This window comes from Rhinopithecus roxellana, chromosome 1 (genome assembly GCF_007565055.1).
Source record: "Rhinopithecus roxellana isolate Shanxi Qingling chromosome 1, ASM756505v1, whole genome shotgun sequence".
In the NCBI taxonomy this organism is placed as follows: domain Eukaryota; kingdom Metazoa; phylum Chordata; class Mammalia; order Primates; family Cercopithecidae; genus Rhinopithecus; species Rhinopithecus roxellana.
Window position 1 is genome coordinate 127,130,769 of NC_044549.1, and position 18,069 is coordinate 127,148,837.

Sequence of the window (18,069 nt, forward strand, 5' to 3'; positions counted from 1 at the left end):
GTATTTTTTCATAACTCTTTTACACTATGTGGTGTCTATGTGTATGAGTTTTAACCATCAAGGCAGTAGAAGAAATTTTAATAAATCTAAAAGCAGTAATGAAATAGAAAGCAAAAACCAGTAGATTTGATTGGTACAGCCAAAGGCTTACTCTTGAAAAAGACCAAGAAAATACATAGATCTTTACTGGTCTTGCCAGAGGCATATGAACCAGAGCAACTCCATCTTGACTTGAATAGGGCCTGGGTAAAATAAGGCTGAGAGCCACTGGGCTGCACTCCCAGGAGGTTAGGCATTCTAAGTCACAGGATGAGATAGGAGGTCTGCACAAGATACAGGTCATAACGACCTTGTTGCTAAAACAGGCTGTTATAAAAAAGTCAGCCAAAATCATTAAAAAATCAGGAAACAACAGGTGCTGGAGAGGATGTGGAGAAATAGGAACACTTTTACACGGCTGGTGGGACTGTAAACTAGTTCAACCATTGTGGAAAACAGTGTGGCAATTTCTCAAGGATCTAGAACTAGAAATACCATTTGACCTAGCCATTCCATTAGTGGGTGTATACCTAAAGGATTATAAATCATGCTGCTATAAAGACACATGCACACATATGTTTATTGTGGCACTATTCACAATAGCAAAGACTTGGAGTCAACCCAAATGTCCATCAGTGATAGACTGGATTAAGAAAATGCGGCAAATATACACCATGGAATACTATGCAGCCATAAAAAAGGATGAGTTTGCGTCCTTTGTAGGGACATGGATGCAGCTGGAAACCATCATTCTCAGCAAACTGTCGCAAGAACAGAAAACCAAACACCGCATGTTCTCCCTCATAGGTGGGAATTGAACAATGAGATCACTTGGACACAGGAAGGGGAACATCACACACCGGGGCGTATTGTGGGGAGGGGGGAGGGGGGAGGGATAGCATTAGGAGATATACCTAATGTAAATGATGAGTTAATGGGTGCAGCACACCAACATGGTACATGTACACACATGTAACAAACCTGCACGTTGTGCACATGTACATACCCTAGAACTTAAAGTATAATAATAATTAAAAAAAAAAAAAAAAGCAGCCAAAACCCACCAAAACCAACATGGCTACAAGAGTAACTTCTGGTACCCCTCACTGCTCATTATATGCTAATTAGAATGCATTATCATGTTAAAAGACACTCCCACCAGTGTTGTGACAGTCTGCAGATGCCATGGCAATGTCAGGAAGTTACTCTATATGGTCTAGTAAAGGGGGGAACCCTCAGTTCCAGGAATTGTCCACTCCTTTCCCTGAAAACTCATGCATAATCCACCTCTCATTTGGCATATAATCAAGAAGTAACAATAAAAATGGGCAACCAGCAACCCTGGTCCTGTTTTGTCTATGGAATTGCCATTCTTTTATTCCTTTACTTTCTTAATAAACTTGCTTTCAGTTTAGGGACTAGCCTAGAATTCTTGATTGCCCAAGATCCAAGAACTTGCTCCTGGTGTCTGGATCGGGACCCCTGTCTGGTAACAGTCTTGTCTAGGGAAAAAAAAAAACACATAAATGAACAGCATGTGGAATATGAACAAGAACATAACTATTAATAGACAGATGAAGGAGAGTGAAAACCTAAGAGAATACAATATTTGTAAATGTGTAAGAATGTTATCAAAATGCTTCTGGAAAAATGCTTAGTAAGTCCCTCACGCTCACCTGTACCAGGGGTCCATATTTCTACCTTTGGAAGTGCCTCCTGGACATGTCCACGTGGATGCCTGGCCATCCACTCAAATCCAACCTCTCTAAAAAGTGATTCTCCCCTACTTCCTTCTCACACAATTGTGTGGCCAGAGCAGCCAGACCAATGGCGCCAAACTACCCCCAAGTGTACTGATAATAAGGAATTCATGCCATTTAATTTGGGCACATTTATCTCAAGATCAAGAACGCAGGTGTAGCCCTGGGCCAGGGGAGTCAGGGTGATACAGAGAGAAGGTGGTACCTCTGGTGTGGAGGCCAAGGACTTCGGACAGTTCAGCCACATCAGGTGGGCTCTTCGTGTGAATTAGATGACCTCGATGTTGTTTTTAACGCTCATGTTGTAATACATTGAAACCCTAGCTTCAATTCTTTAAAAAGTTCTTATTAGCAAATAAATTACAGACTGAACTCCTGAATCATTTGCAGCCATTTTTTATTCCAAACATGTATGTTTTTGTAAACCTGACATTTCCCAAACAGTGCAAGTGAATCAGAAGTGATTGCTTAGACTTTAATACACGTGACATTGTGAGGCAGTACACCCTCCCCCCACCCACCAAAATTCCTCAGTGGAAATGTACATGGATGCATCAGTAAAGTTCTGGAAGTGCAGATAGCGTGGGTGCCTGCCATGCAATTAATCACTCGTAAAGCTTTTAAACTCACTCTGCCAGTCACACCGTGCACATTAGAATTAAAACAACATCAACAAAAAAAAACCTTAACACAGTCTGAAACCTAGATCATTGTGCTATAAAGCATTGCACCATGTTGGGATATTTGTTCACTTATTCCCCCCATGTGCTGAAAATTCAGAAGACATCCCAGAAGTTTCATTTTGGCCCTACTGGCTCTGTGTTCTCCCTTCAGCCATTCTGTGTTTCAGAAAATATTCTCCACTGTGTATATTATTACTCTATACATATCAAAATATCAACTAAAAGTGTGCATACTAAAGCATTTCTGAAATGATGCTCACTTTCTGCCTTTTGTCTACTAAAGGCTCCAAGTGACAATCCTTTCCAGCACCTCTAAATTTTGAGAAGTTTGAGCCAAGTATACAGTTCACCAGATGTACGTTTCACACGTAACCCAGACATAACTGCAAGCACCTGGCCATAATGCCTTACCCCAAAATAAGTCATAACCTTTCAAAAAGCCACCATGCTAGGGTTCAACGGGTAGCATACAGCACGTGGATCGTTTGGGGATCTGCTATGCTTCCGCATGGAAAACAGGATGTTCCCAGGAGTGCTGTTGGGTTTTTGTTTTAAACCTCATTGCGTTTGGCTCAAGGGCAGTAGCTACATGATTTGGCGAAGGAGGACTTCCTATTGGATCTTCTACAAAGTCTACCTTACCTCTGAGTACCCACGATGCTGACAGAGGTTTCCTGAAGAACTGCCTGAGGAAACCTCAGTGCCGAGTGATTCGGAATGGATGCCTGTCAGTTGCCACTAAGCCAGTGGACCCTGCCCCTCCTGCTAGTGTCCCCTGGTTTCTAAACTTCATGGCCTCTTCTTTGTGACAGCTCTATAGCTCACGTGGGGGATGTTCCAAACTCTCCTGGGTCCTATGTAAATTGAGCATAAGCAAAACTTTTTTTTTACAAAAGGGGCACTGTTTTACTCAATTTTTACAAAGGTCCTTTGTCATATTCAAAAAGCATTTCAGTTCTCTGAACAGTTGGTTAAAACCACATTGAAGATTCAACTAAAAGCTGAAGGAAACTTAAATAATACTGCTCAGGAGAATATCTTATAGGATTCCACAGTGAACCCATGGAAGCAGGAAGGGGTGAAAGTAGAACATACTGTAGAATTTTCAAATAATATTCTGGAGGGGTAACACAGACATAGCAATCCACCCCATCCGCTTCCCCTGAGAGCATAGAGAGGGCTTTTGAGCTGGGAAGGAGCTTGTGAACTGCCCAAGTTGAGAGAGCGCTAATGATATGCTTAACTTCTCTATCACTGCGCAAAATGGTTAACTCCCCAGTCCCTGTAGCCCCACCTGCTACTAAGCATGATCAGACCAGCAGAGGCATCATCCTTCCCCAGACAGTTTCCTGGGGAAGCTTTCAGTATCTGCTCATGGTGACGCCAAGGCTGGTTTTCTTAAAACCTGCCTTTATAAAGTCTTAGTGACCTCCTGGGTATACAGCTCCTCATGTGGGTCCACCCATGCAGAATCAAGCAGAAGCAAATAGGTCCTAGCTCTGAGACTGCCCACAGGAGTCTGCCCTTCTCAAGCGGGGCTTTGCTGGCGGGCAGAACATGGGCCTGTGAGTCACCCTTCTACACTGTCACCAACACACCTACACCCCTGGCAGGAGACAACTTAGTTGCTCTAAGTGCATGTGGTCAAAGCTGTTGATGGTGCTGTTCCAGGAATATCACCTAAGAATCCTAAATGCTTCATTAAAGAAAACATGGCATTATGAACAAGAGTCCATCAAAGGAAAGCTGCAAATGGCATCCCATTCAAAAAGTCCACGTTTCACAGACCATTGCATTTTGCCACCCTGAGGCAAAATGTCCCTGAAGTGTTCTCTGGGGGGAACCTCCAGCACCTTGCGCAGTGCCTGACACACAGCAGGGGCCTCATAAATGGCTGTTAATAAGTGACTAAAACCCACTCAAGACTGCTTTTCTTATTGCTTTTGATAAAACTCATAAATGAAACTCTGAGTGAGAGTTGGTTTCTTTGCCTCATCCTGCTCCCTGTAGCTACCTCTGTGCCTTCATCCCACAGTTGGATGCAACATCCCTGATTTCTAGGATCAGCTTGGTTCATGCCATTGACTCTTGTTTTTTTTGGTCTATTCCCATGTTCACCGGGAAGAGAAGCATGAGGTTACATTTGTAACCTCCCTGCAGCAGAGTCAACTGCATAATAAGAAGAGACCAAAAGACACACCTGCTCCATGCCAGGTTAGTACCCACCCATCACCCTCATAATTTTGCCAAAACTTTAGATATGTTTGTGAGTATTAGCCAAGTATGTGTATTAAAAATCTATCTTCCCAGAAGTTTAGTTGGGTGTCCTTTTGACAATGTTCACAGACTCCCAACATGTTAGCTTCCAGTTAAAAAAGGTGCTATAAGAGAGATCCTTGGTTTTATAGATTGTTTCATCCCCACTGGATGCCATGTGTATGTAGCTGGCACTTTGGCAGGCTGTAATAAGCCATTAAGACTCTGTTAGACCCTGTTCTTAGCCCCATGTTTCCTGTCTTATTAGATGGTTATCCATCAGTAGGAACAGCAGCCATAGTTGCTAACAGTTATTGTGTGATCACTCTGGGCCAGGTCAGTGCTGAGTATGCTACATCCATCACCTTACCGCCCTTTCAGAAAATCACACTGCACTCAAAACTAGGCAGCACAGTGCATCTGACAATATATCTACTGTCAAACAGAGAGCTTGGATACTGAAGGCCATAACTCAGCTCTCACACATGCAGGGGGTGGGGAGGGGCCATGCTCTGCTCAGATCCCTTTGCATCATTTCTTTTGCATCATTTACCTGTGTTTCCCCTGGCTGAGGATGCACCTGTGGTTTTCCTTTAGAGGACTGCCCTGAGCTACTGGAGCCATTATGCCAGTAGGAATTGAGAACAGAATGTTTACACCTCCTCTGGGTGCAGCCAGCCCCTTGATTCAGGTTGGGACACCTCTGAGGCCTAACTTTCCCTCCGGAGTTCCCCTGATCAGGCTGAGGCTAAACTCCATGGAGCTCTCCCTGAAATGACAAACCTTTGCCTGGCTTTCTCTCCTTCCTTGTCCTGCTTCCCCCACTCCCTTACTGGTATCCCCTGGGAATACTTCCTTAATAAGTTACTTGCACACAAATCCTTGTTTCAGGGACTGCTTCTTGGAAACCCAACCTAAGACATTTTTTAAAAAATGGTTAAATGGTCCTCTCTGGGAAGGAATCTGTAATCACCACTAGCTGGGACAGCCAGGGTGGTAGGGGAAATGAAGATCTCTCAACGAAAATTACCAAAAAAAGGCAATTCCTCACAGCATTCAGACCCAATTCTTTGATTAGGGGACAATGATTTAGTCCTTGTGGTGTGTGAACTCTGATGCAGGACGTCCAGGATGATACACCATTCTGAGGTTTACCAGATGACCACATGGCATTGCTCCAAGCTTTCATCCATCATCTGTGTAGAAGGAGGGTGACATGTCTGCTATATAAAGGTGATACAGAGCAGATTTCTTGCTAGGGATCAGGTTTTCCATCCAAATTCTTGTTGGGAATCTTCCAATGAACAGTACATATGAAAAGACACTTACAGTTCTTTAGCACACGTTAGCACGTGACTCCACACTTCATCGAGGCAATAAAGATGTGAAATGTTCTTAGGGGTCTTGCCACATCCACAGTTTATATGCACCACTGCCAGCCTGGTGGATTCATTACGTGAGGGTTCTTCAACTTATATCATCTGTAAGTCTTTTTAAACAGCAAGTTCCAAAGTACAGTAAGATTTTCATCCTTTAAAATTTGTATTCATGGACACATACTTCCAAGATTTTAGGCCAGATATCAGTGCTTTAGTGAATTATATAACTATTTAATAGAAATAATAAAACATCGATACAAATATAAAGACATAATCAGTATAAAAGGCTTATATTTATAAAAAATACTTTAGGTAACAGTTTTCCCCTGAGGGTTGACCATGCATGTTGCATCCATAAATATTGCTCGGCTCTGAAGCTCACTCTCCAAAGTTCAGAGTTCATCTTTAAAGGAAGTGGTGCTGGCCCCGGTCGTGTGACCTGGCCGAAGTGGCTGCCTCAGGCTGGCACCTGGGCTTGATAGAATGAAGAAGAGAACAGCATCAGTGGGGCCTCCGAAAAATCTGGAGAAGATTTTTTTCTTCCAAATATGGAAGATACAAAGATCAAGGATGACAGGCTAGTGATCAGGTCATGTGACTGGTGTGGCAGCTCACTGGTTTTTCTGGACCCAGTCCCAACTGTCTTCATTCTCTTTCCGGTTCTTCTCAGCTTCAATAATTTCTTTGTACCTTCGGCGAAAGAAGCCCATCTGAAAGGCAGAAAGAAAGAGGAGAAGCTGAGTTAGACGTGCTGAAGAATCAGCCACTGTGACCCCAAGGCAGCCTGTCCCTGGGTAGGTGTGACCTGTACTCACAGGGCTGGGGAGGCCTGGAGGACCCCTCAGATTCGAGAAAACACTGGCAAGAAAAACATCCTGTGGAGACATTTTTCAAAATGCACGGACTTCCTGCAGGTGACATTAGGTAAGCTGTTTGTTCCTTGTAAAATGCATCTGGTGTAGTGTTTTCCAGACTGTGTGCTGGGGAATACTAGTTACTGAGAGCTGTTCAAAGGTGTTTGGGAGTAAAAAAAGGTTTCGTGGCTGGGCGCAGTGGTTCACACCTGTAATCCCAGCACTTTGGGAGGCTGTGACAGGCAGATCACTTGAGGTCAGGAGTTTGAGAGCAGCCTGGCCAACATGGTGAAACTCCGTCTCTACTAAAAATACAAAAATTAGCTGGGCATGGTGGTGTGTGCCTGTAATCCCAGCTACTTAGGAGGCTGAGGCACGAGAATTGCTTGAGCCCGGGAGGTGGAGGTTGCAGTGAGCCGAGATCGTGCCATCACTGCACTCCAGCCTGGACGACAGAGTGAGACTCCATCTCAAAAAAAAAAAAAAAAAAAAAAAAAAAAGATTTCATGGTCAAATAAGTTTGGGAAATGTGGCTTTTTTTTTTTTTTTTTTAAGAGATAGTCTTAATGTACAGTGGAAAGTAAAGGATCCATTACCATTAATTCCGGTGGGGAAAAAAACAGGGACCTGACATTTCCCAAGCTTATTTGGCTTTTGATAAACCTAGTATCTTGAGAGATCTTGGCCATCTGTGGAATAATTTAATAACTACTGCTCTCACATGAGAGGCTGTTTAAAGCATCTGCAGGTCTGCATTCTACCTTGCTGTCATTTACATCTTTCTCTCAAACCTGTGGAATTTGTGTTGTCTGTGCACCACAGTCAGCAGCACATTCTCACCTAGAACGAGCGTTTCATCCTGACCCAGGATGGCAATTTCCTCTAGCTTAGTTCTGAAAAGACTCTGCCCTTTGATGTTGCATTAGGTCTTACAACTTTTCACATATGGTAAGACAAGTTTCTAGTTTTTCTCATAGTCATCACCACCAAACAGTTAAGCAATGTTTGTAGCCCAAAGCTTACCTTTCCTCCCATGCTCTGAGAGACTCGGCATTTCTCATCCTTGGCTCACTAACATTGGTGGGCTCATTGGTCAGACATTCCTCTCTGCATCTCCCCTTAAACATGGCTGACTGTATTGGGTGTACAAATACCCCAGCTCCCTCTCTCCTTGGGTGGAATAACCCTGAGGTGCATGTTCTACCAGTTTCCCCATGGAGCTTGCCTGCAGAGGTAACCAGCTTGATGACACATCTTTTATTGGCTTCCTTCTCCAACAGTTTTTCCTGAGATCACCTTCCAAATAAATGACTTGCCCTCAAATCATTGTTTCAATCCCCTTGAATAGAGGAAATGAAACAGACACACACACTTGACCTGGTGCTGGCGGGCCTGCCACACTGCAGGTTTGTGGTACCATGGTATCAACAGCTTGCAATTCCCAAGTCATATTTGAAAACCCTCAAGACTCTCTCTGCAGTCTGCTGCCAACAGTGCACACACATACAAGACGTGTCATACACAAATCATGAAGCAAACCCAGCTGTCATGGGCACATCAAATGTCTTTGTTGTCTGTGTACTTGTCCTCAGGCTTCTTCACTATGAGCCAAACATCTACGGAAGCATCACAGCCACCCTGATGGTCACAAGCTCCCCCAGGAAGGGAAGGCAGGTGGAGCTCAGGAACTGTCTGTTGCCACCATCTTTCTACCTCCCTAAAGGGGGCTTACTGGCTAAGCCAAAGATGAGAACTGTCAAGGGAGCCACCGGGTATCTTCACCCACGTTGTCAAGGAGATCCTAAGCATTCACTGTGAGTGGAGCTGATAAGGTGGTGCAGTTTGAATGACTGGGAAAGAACAGAAGCTTTCTCAGAACAACTGGCAAGAGTCTTGTGTTCTGAGCTTCAATCCTCAAGGCCAGTTTTGTAAACAGACATTGAGTTCCTGGTGATTTCAGCCCTGGAGGTTTCTTCCCAGCATAAGACCACATTCATCAGAATGCCACGTTCTGACGCCCCCACACATATACTTTTCTCTCCTCAAACCTCTTCCACCTTCTCCTCTCTGCAAGAGATGTGGAAAAGTTGCTTGGCTAGAATTTTCTGGATAATTAAGAAAAAGTCATAGTTGTCATCCCCACAGCACACCCACAGAAGGCTAGAAAAACGGACCAAGACGGAATGGAAATCTAAGAAGCTACTGCCTGAAATGTCATTCTTTTGTGATAAAGAAGTGGTTGGCCAAGAAAACATGACCAGATGTGGCTGGTCACGTGCTATGAAGGAGAACGTAATCATGAAACTGTGGCTGGACGTAACAGGGAAATAAGATTCTCTAGCACATACCTTTGGCTGCTGATGTTGCAGTGTGTCAATAATCCCAGGTCACTCAGTTGTAATTCCAGAGAAGTCCTATTTCCCTGCCATGGCACTATCAAGCAGAATCTTTTTTTCTTTTTTTTTTTCTTTTTTTTTGAGACGGAGTCTCGCTCTGTCACCCAGGCTGGAGTGCAGTGGCCAGATCTCAGCTCACTGCAAACTCCGCCTCCTGGGTTTACACCATTTTCCTGCCTCAGCCTCCCGAGTAGCTGGGACTACAGGTGCCCGCCACCTCGCCCGGCTAGTTTTTTTGTATATCAAGCAGAATCTTAATAGTTTGTCCCCTAATTATATCCTGCATTTGTCTTAGGGCTCCTTGAAGGCAGGCTTTGTGCTTTCAATCCCCAGCACTCAGCATCTCACCTGTCCTTGGTACCGGTGATAAATTGCAAAGGATGCCTCCACACCCTTTACCATGTGACTCTCCAGCTCTTCCCATCATGAGGTGGAATCTATTATTCCAGCCTTGATTCTCTGCTGAGACTAGCTTTGACAATTGGATGAGATGGAGGAGATGCTGTGTCTGTTACACACTTAGTCCCTAAGGGGCCTTGCACACTCCCAATTACTTTCTTAGAACCCTGCCCTACTTCCATACAAATGCCTATGTCTAGCCTGCTAAGAGACCAGTTTTTTTTGAAGCCCTCCCAGGCTAGCCAACTCCCAGCTGCCTGCAGAGGCACATGTAAGTCCTGCTGAGCTCCAACTGCCCCACTGAGCTCAGTCCAAATTGCCAAGCCACAGAATTGTGACCCGCATAGATGGATATTGCTTTTAAGCCGCTGAATACTGGGGTGGTTTGTCATGTAGCATAAGTTAACTGGTAAAGACTCATTTTTTTTTTTTTGCTGACTTAATGAATCAGACAGACAGCTGATAGGGCTCTAGATTTAAAGAGCATCAGTCAGTGTGTCTTGCTGAACTGGACTTTTCACTTTTTTTTTTTTTTTTGAGACAGAGTCTCACTCTGTCACCCAGGCTGGAGTGCAATGGTGCCATCTCAGCTCACTGCAACCTCTGCCTCCTAGGTTCAAGTGATTCTCCTGCCTTAGCCTCTCGAGTAGCTGAGACTGCAGGTGTGTACCACCCTGCCCAGCTAATTTTTGTATTTTTAGTAGAGACAGGGTTTCATCTTGTTGGCCAGGCTGGTCTCAAACTCCTGACATCAAGTGATTCACCCACCTCGGCCTCCCAAAGCGCTGGGATTACAGGCATGAGCCACCACGCCCGGCCTGAACCAGACTTTTCTTGTTCATCTCTAAGAACAAAAGCTGGCTCACTTTCTCATAACTATGCTAGTGTAAGGATTTGATATAGACAGTGTGTAAACAATCTGGAAAGGATTTAGAGCACCTGAACTCACTCTTACACGTGGCTTTCATGTGCTCAAGTTTTTATGTATGCCATTCTTGCTAACAATAAGGTGAAGGCACTGTCATCTCTTGCAGGCACCCAGAAGCAAGCTTCTTTCTCTCAGTGGAGTGGTGTCAGCATCAGGCCTGAAAATCACCCCCACCCACCCATGACTGAAACAGCCTTGCAAGCTCTATGCCCCACTCTAACACTGCAGGGTCTCCAGTCCTGTTCCTAACACAGCCGATGCATAATTTCTTGGATGGGAGGTCAGAGTTACCACTGATGTATGTCTTCCTTTTTTTAAGAGTCCGAAGATCATATCTTAAAACATAATGCACTCTCATGGCTAGGGAGCTGTGGGTACAGTAGTGCAGGTGCTACACTGCATTTAAGGGGCTGGGAGATGGATACCACTCACATCACAGATATCAGACGTGTAAGTTTACTATAACTGTTTTCCAACAGATGGCAGTAGAGTGTCTTATTCTCATAAAATCATGGTTTTCTGAATTTTTTCTGACAGATGGAAGTAAAGAGTCTTTAGAAAGGGGTGCTATTTACTATTACAGTTTGCACAAATGTGCCCTATAATCTAGTGGTGGCTCTGCCAAACTAATATTGTTTCTTTTTTTGGGGGGGGGGGGACGGAATCTCCCTCTGTCATCAGGCTGGAGTGCAGTGGTGAGATCTGGGCTCACTGCTACCTCCGCCTCTGAGGTTCAAGTGATTCTCCTGCATCAGCCTCTCAAGTAGCTGGAATTACAGGCCTGCACCACCATGCTCAGCTAATTTTTGTATTTTAGTAGAGACAGGTTTCACCATGTTGGCCAGGCTGGTCTCAAGCTCCTGACCTCAGGTGATCCGCCTGCCTCAGCCTCCCAAAGTGCTGGGATTACAGGTGTGAGCCACCGCGCCCAGCCTGGGAAGGTCATTTTCTGGCTTTGAGCCATAGTGTCTTCGTCTCTGCCTAAGAGATCAATGGGATTCTCAGACCTCTTCCAACCCTGAAACATCATGACAGCTTTTTTTCTGTTTTCCCCCAAGTGAATTCAGGGCTCTAGCCTGTGGGCCACATAGCTCGGTACTCAGGACTTACACTAAGAGGGAACAAGGCTTTGTCCCGTCTCAATTTTTCTCAAAGATTTTTGAGAAATTTTTTGAAAATTCAATTTTCAATTTTTAAAACTTCGTTAATTTTTTTTTTTTTTTTTTTTTTTTTTGAGACGGAGTCTCGCTCTGTCACCCAAGCTGGACTGCTGTGGCCGGATCTCAGCTCACTGCAAGCTCCGCCTCCCGGGTTCCCGCCATTCTCCTGTCTCAGCCTGCCGGGTAGCTGGGACTACAGGCGCCGCCACCTCGCCCGGCTAGTTTTTTGTAGTTTTTAGTAGAGACGGGGTTTCACCGTGTTAGCCAGGATGGTCTCGATCTCCTGACCTCGTGATCCGCCCGTCTCGGCCTCCCAAAGTGCTGGGATTACAGGCTTGAGCCACCGCGCCCGGCCTAACTTTGTTAATTTTTGAAAGAAACAAATAAAACAGAACTTAATAATATTTTAAATGATTATGAGGTCTTTGAATTCATAAAACACATGCAGTTATGTTCACTTATCTAACTTTTATAGTCTTTTGAACTATGGGATTTTAAGGTCAATTTTACCGCTGAGGAAAGTAGGCAAGGCTTGATGGAGTTGAACACGTAGCTCTCGATCAGATGTCTTGTAAGTGTCAGGACTAGGGACTAGGGACTTGGGAAGTAAGTTTAGGACTCTTAACTCATGTAACATAGCGACTGCCTGATTAGCTCATCAAGAACGGAAAAATATTCGTTCTCTAAAAATAAAAACTCAAAATAAGCAACCCATAAGAAGAAGTCACCGAAAGTAATTCGCGAGAACCAGAAAAAAGCATGTCATCTTCTAAATGCCCTAGAGGCACAGTATTATTCCCAGCAGTTCTCAATAAATGCAAGTCAGTAAATAAAGAACAGGTCTTCCCAGCTAACATTTTCTAATAGAATGTCAATTAGGAATGAGGAAGTGAAAAACGAAATTTAGCAAGGTTTTTGTCATCCCCTTGAGTAAAGATAATGACTTCAACTAAAGATAAGGGCTAAAGATAAAATATAAAAACTAAAGACTAAAGATAAAGATAACACTAAAGATAGTGACTCTGAATTTGATGATCTAACAAGTACAAATGATCCCCAAATTACCACACCTCAACTTAACAGTTTTTTGACTTTATGATGGGTTTATTGGGGTATTAAATGCATTTCGGACTTAAAATACTATAAGGAGCACCTGTAGTTCCTTTGCTTAAGAGATACATGGTCTAAATCTGTAACTCTTCATACACGTGCCAGGAAATGCACGAGCACCTTCAGCCTGCTATAGTACTTCATAGTCGGTCCTACCTATTCCATTACTGCCAGGACCCAAAGTCCCCCTATACTCGGGAAATTAGCACGTCCCAAGGTTAAGTGGGCCTCCTTCAGACATACGCACCTGCTCATGTGAGCATGCATGGGTGCCTTGGGGAAAGCTTTGAGAAGCACTGGGCAAATCTCTGTTTTTGTTGCCAGCTGAGCCCACCCCGAAGGTGCTGTGAAATGATTAACGATGGGCTAAGCTGGACGCCCAGCAGCCCCACACTCACTTCCAAGCCAATGGAGTCAATGTTTTTCTGCATTTTTTCTGGAAACTTCCAGCACTTGCTTCACCATTTGAGGGGCAAGGGGCTCAGTTAATTGTTCTGTCTGTAGCAGCAGAAACATAGAAACCCTAGAGGAGGTGATTCAAGCCAAGCTTTGCTTGGCTGGAGGCCGAAGGAGCAGTGTGCTTTCTGGTTTTTGTGTCTGCTGGTCCTGCAGCTCCAAAGAGCAGCTCCCTGAACCCTCCTAACAGACATACACAATTTTCTGACATAACCATGTATTCAAAAGCAGCCAGAAAACTCCTAGGGAAACAACAGATTGCCCCGAACAGCCCTACTTAGATGGGTGCTGCATGAGGCATGAGGCCTGACCGAGTTCTGGGGTGTCCACCCTGCAGCAGCAGCCTCTTCGTCCCCAGCCCCCTGCAGGGTGAGAGGGGCCAGTTGGACGATGCCATGGCATCTGGTCTCTTGGCGGATCCTACCCGCTCCCCGGCCTTTGGGCTGCTTCCTAGACAGTGATTCTGAGGACCTGGGACAAATTCCTTTTTTGGACTAACTCAAGACTTCATGTTTATAGTTCTTTTCAGTTACTTGACTATTTACATAGCATGTCTCTGTCTTGAGATGTCGACAGTGCAACATCAGCCCAATATTTACTCCCAAGCATAAACAAGCCCCCCCTGAATGTCATTGGCACATGGTTCTAATTGAGGCAGTGTGAAGGGGGTGTGTGCAAGCACAGGGGCATGTGTCTGTGCATTTTCTTTTTCTTTGGAGGAGAAGTGAGGACGCCCTCCCAGCCCAGTTTTTGCAGGGAAGGTGATAACCCAGCGGCCTCTGGAGGGGTTGCCAGACCTGACGCATTCTCTGAGACATTTCACAGATTGATATTCTAAGTGTTTCTGCCTTAGGTCAGAAGTAATGCTCTCAAATAAAAACCATGAGCCCAAAGCCAGTCCTAAAGCAGCAGGCTCTTGGAACAGCCCCAGCTGACACAGGGTTCGAAGCAGCCCTTTTCGGAGGGCTGGCAAACATATTCTGCAGCCTGCCTCTTTGCCACTTGAGCAAGTAGGTCCTGGGCCTCCTGGGAAGAGAGGGCCATAGGGCTGGCAAAGCAGTCTTACTTGCCTTTGCTCCAAGTCATCTCGGTTTCCAAAGGGTCAAATGGGAGAGACAGGGTCTTTGGCAGACAGCAGTGAGGGAGGATGTGGGTCTCTCTCTTTCACTGAGTGGTGGCCTGTATGTTTTGGCAAACTGGAAACAAACAAGGACAGAGCTGGGGAAGGGAGGAGGGTGTGAGGGAGGTGGAGAGAAAGACAGGGAGGGAAGAGCTTGGAGTCCTAAATAAGGGAAGGGGGGTGTCTTTCTTTGAAACACCCCATCATCTTCATTCTTTCCACAGAAACCAGGCTGGCTTATATAAGCTGAAGGTATTTCTTAAAGGTGCAAGTCACACATAAAGTTATTATCCCTCCTGCACCTCTGAACAATTTAACTTTCTCCTCCTCAACAGGCCTTTATGATTGTCTTGAAGAGGTGCCAGGCCCAGGCATCTTCCAACCCAGTCAGGAGCTGAAGGAAAGGAGAGGGGACTCATTTGGACTTTTCTTCCTTTAAAAGCGTTTCATATTTCAAAGTTTTCTTCCCGCATGGTGGTTTGGCTGGCTACTGTAATCCTCGCACATAAAGTTTAAATTATGGCTCCCAGTGTCTGCTAACATCTCAGCTTTGGGAAAGCTGATTAGGATCCATTTCAGAATTTGAAGAGCAGTCTGGTTAGCTTGGGGCCCTCATTGTGGATTTTGTGTCAGAGCCAGGGCCTGCTGCCGCCAAGTGTGAGAGGATGCCAGAGATGCCAGCGGATGGGCCTTCTCGAAGGCCGCCGGGGAGCTGCGCAGGGTCAGAGGCAGATGAGGGGCTGGGATGGCTGAGTGCATCAGCAGGGAGCCTGGAGCTCAGCTCTGAAAAAGGCACTTGCTGATCCTGTAAGGGCTTTCTGTCTTAGGTAAACAGTTAGGGCACCACAATGTATGTGTAGGTGGGGCCAGGGATTGTTAGCACAGGCCAAGTCCTGCTCACCTTCAGGGCTTTGCTGAAGCTGATTTTCCTACAAGTCTTCAAGACTAGGTGAGGACTCTGTTGTTGAGGCCAGGCACAGTGGCTCATGCCTGTAATCCCAGTACTTTGGGAGGTCAAGGTAGATGGATCCCTTGAGGCCAGGAGCTCAGGATTAGCCTGGTCAATATGGCAAAACCCCGTCTCTACTAAAAATACAAAAATTAGCCAGTCATGGTGGCGCACACCTATAATCTGAGCTACACAAGAGGCTGAGGCAGGAGAATGGCTTGAACCTGGGAGGCGGAGGTTGCAGTGAGCCAAGATTGCACCACTGCACTCCAGCCTGGGTGACAGAGTGAGACTCTGTCTCAAAAAAAAAAAAAAAAAAAGGAAAAGACTAGGTGAGGGCTGTTGCTTCTCTGTCTTTGTCCCTTTACCTAGGGCCTGCCACCTAGTAGGGACCTACTACTCTTAGCCTAGTGAAGGTACTAGCCATCTTGCGAGCATAAAGCATGTAGACCCACAGGCCTGTGTGGTGCTTTGCATGTGGCGGCATGGCCAGCTGTTCCGCTCAGCTTTCAGTACCATGTCATGATTCACGTTTATGCAACACTTTTGGGAACAACCACTTTTGGCTCAGGAGCTCAAGGCAGCAGCAAGTGACCATAGGTGGCAATGCCAAGAGCTACTCTAGAAGGACATTCAAGAGCCACAGTTCTGTAAAGGGAAGAGGACTTCAACACTGTCTCCACCAACCACTGTCTTCAAAGGCCCTTAGTGAAGTGGGTAACCTGTCAGCAGTGGCAGCTGGGTAACACTCAGTGGCTTTCCCCTTGAAAGGAATGGAGGAAGTTACATATGGAATACGGCAATAAGCCCGAAACATTAAGACCTCCCATATAAGTCAAATATGAGGCTGGAGTTTAGGCCATCAATCAACAGGTCTTTGGGTTACTGCACCATACTGTCAGTGTGATACCAAATCACTATTCACTATACATAGTGTATCATTCTTAGGTTGTAGACATGGGAATCAGAGTTGACAAGAGGTCTGCCATTGAAGTTCTAGAAATACATAGGTCTTTAAAATAATCCTACATTTCAATTGCCCTTTTAACCTCGTATAAAGTCATCACTTAGTTAGCCTTTTAAGGAAAGAAACAATTTTTCCCTAAAGAAATCCCCTCCACCAAGCCCCTTATCACATTACAACATTGCCTGAACAGACTGCACACTGTGACATAAATGCTGCACCAAGATTTTCTATTTGCCTCCTCTTCCCTAAAGGAGTTCCATTGTGATTTTATCTATGCCACTATGGGAGAGAGACGAGTTTTCATCTACTTTAAAATAGAACAAAACTTCTAGTTAGGCAAATTTTCATTTGTCATAGTGACTTTTAAGCACTCTAGGAGGCTGAGGCAGGTGGATTGCTTGAGGCCTGGAGTTCGAGACCAGCCTGGCCAACATGGTGAAACCCCGTCTCTACAAAAAATACAAAACTTAGCCAGGTGTGGTGGCGGGCACCTGTAATCCCAGCTATGCAGGACACTGAGGTAGGAGAATCTCTTGAACCCAAGAGGTGGAGGTTGCAGTGAGTCGAGATCGCGCTACTGCACTCCAGCCTGAGTGACAGAGTGAGATTCTGCCTTGTCAAAAAAAAAAAAAAAAAAAAAAGATAAAGATTTTGCCCATATTTCGAACACTATGTGCATGACAGATAAAAGATAGCCACCAAGCCTTTGCCACTCCTCCCACTGAGAAGCAGTGTCTATTTCCCCTCCCATGAACCTGAGCTGGCATATGACTACTTTCACCAACAAAGTAAATGATGCTATGCCAGCTGTGGGCTAGCATTTAAGAGAACTGGCAGCTGTCACTGTGCTCTCTTGCAGCCTAAGCCACCACATAAAAAGTCAGACCATCTGCTGGAAGAACCACATGGAGAGGCCCTGAGTCGACATGGAGAGGGAGAAGGACTTGACTGAATTCAGCCTTCCAGCTGTCCCTACCAAGGTGCCAGGCATGAGAGTGACGCTGTCTTGGACTCTGAAGACCAGCTCAGCCAGCAGGTAAATGCCACTAAGTGACCTCACTCAGTGTCATATGGGGAGGAAGAATCGCCCAGCCAAACCCTTCCTGGATCCCTGACCCAGAAATGTGTCAGATGTAATGGTTGTTTAAAGCCACTCAGTTTGGGGGCAGTTTGTGGGACCAGGAATCAGAGGTGGCTGATCATTTTGCATCTGTGGCTAGCAGTCCTTGAGATGTAAGTTTGGAGGGGCTAGAGGCAACCATCTTCCTACGGTGTGTAGGGAAACATACAGAAAGCTGGTCTGCGGTGGGAGGAGAACGATGTGGATGTGTAGCCAAGTAGAGAAAAGGGGCTTCCTTCTGTTGTCCTTCCTTCTGCTGGGCGGGGGCGACAGGGAGTGAGGCAAGCCCAGCCTTGTCTCCTAGCCTCCTCTAAGCACCACTCACTCAGAAAGCCCAATACCAAGCTCCTCCTCTTCCCAAACTAATTCGAATCTTGCCTTCCCTACCCTGATTAAGGCCATCCATCCTTTGTCTGAACTTATCTCAAGGAGATACAGCTATTCTTTTTTTCTCCCTGACCTCTCAAGTCCAACTGGTCAGCAAACCCTGCCT

General features: G+C 45.4%; 1 protein-coding gene across 1 annotated transcript in view; it reads right to left on the minus strand.

Moving 5' to 3' along the window:
- Window positions 1-2,175: 2,175 nt before the first annotated feature.
- The window catches only part of ITGA9 (integrin subunit alpha 9), a 415,573-nt gene continuing 399,679 nt past the window's right edge, over window positions 2,176-18,069 (minus strand). The window contains exon 28 of the mRNA XM_030930740.1: window positions 2,176-6,827. Within this exon, the coding sequence (XP_030786600.1) occupies window positions 6,729-6,827 (99 nt within the window). The 3' untranslated portion in view covers window positions 2,176-6,728. The remainder of the gene's footprint in view (window positions 6,828-18,069) is intronic.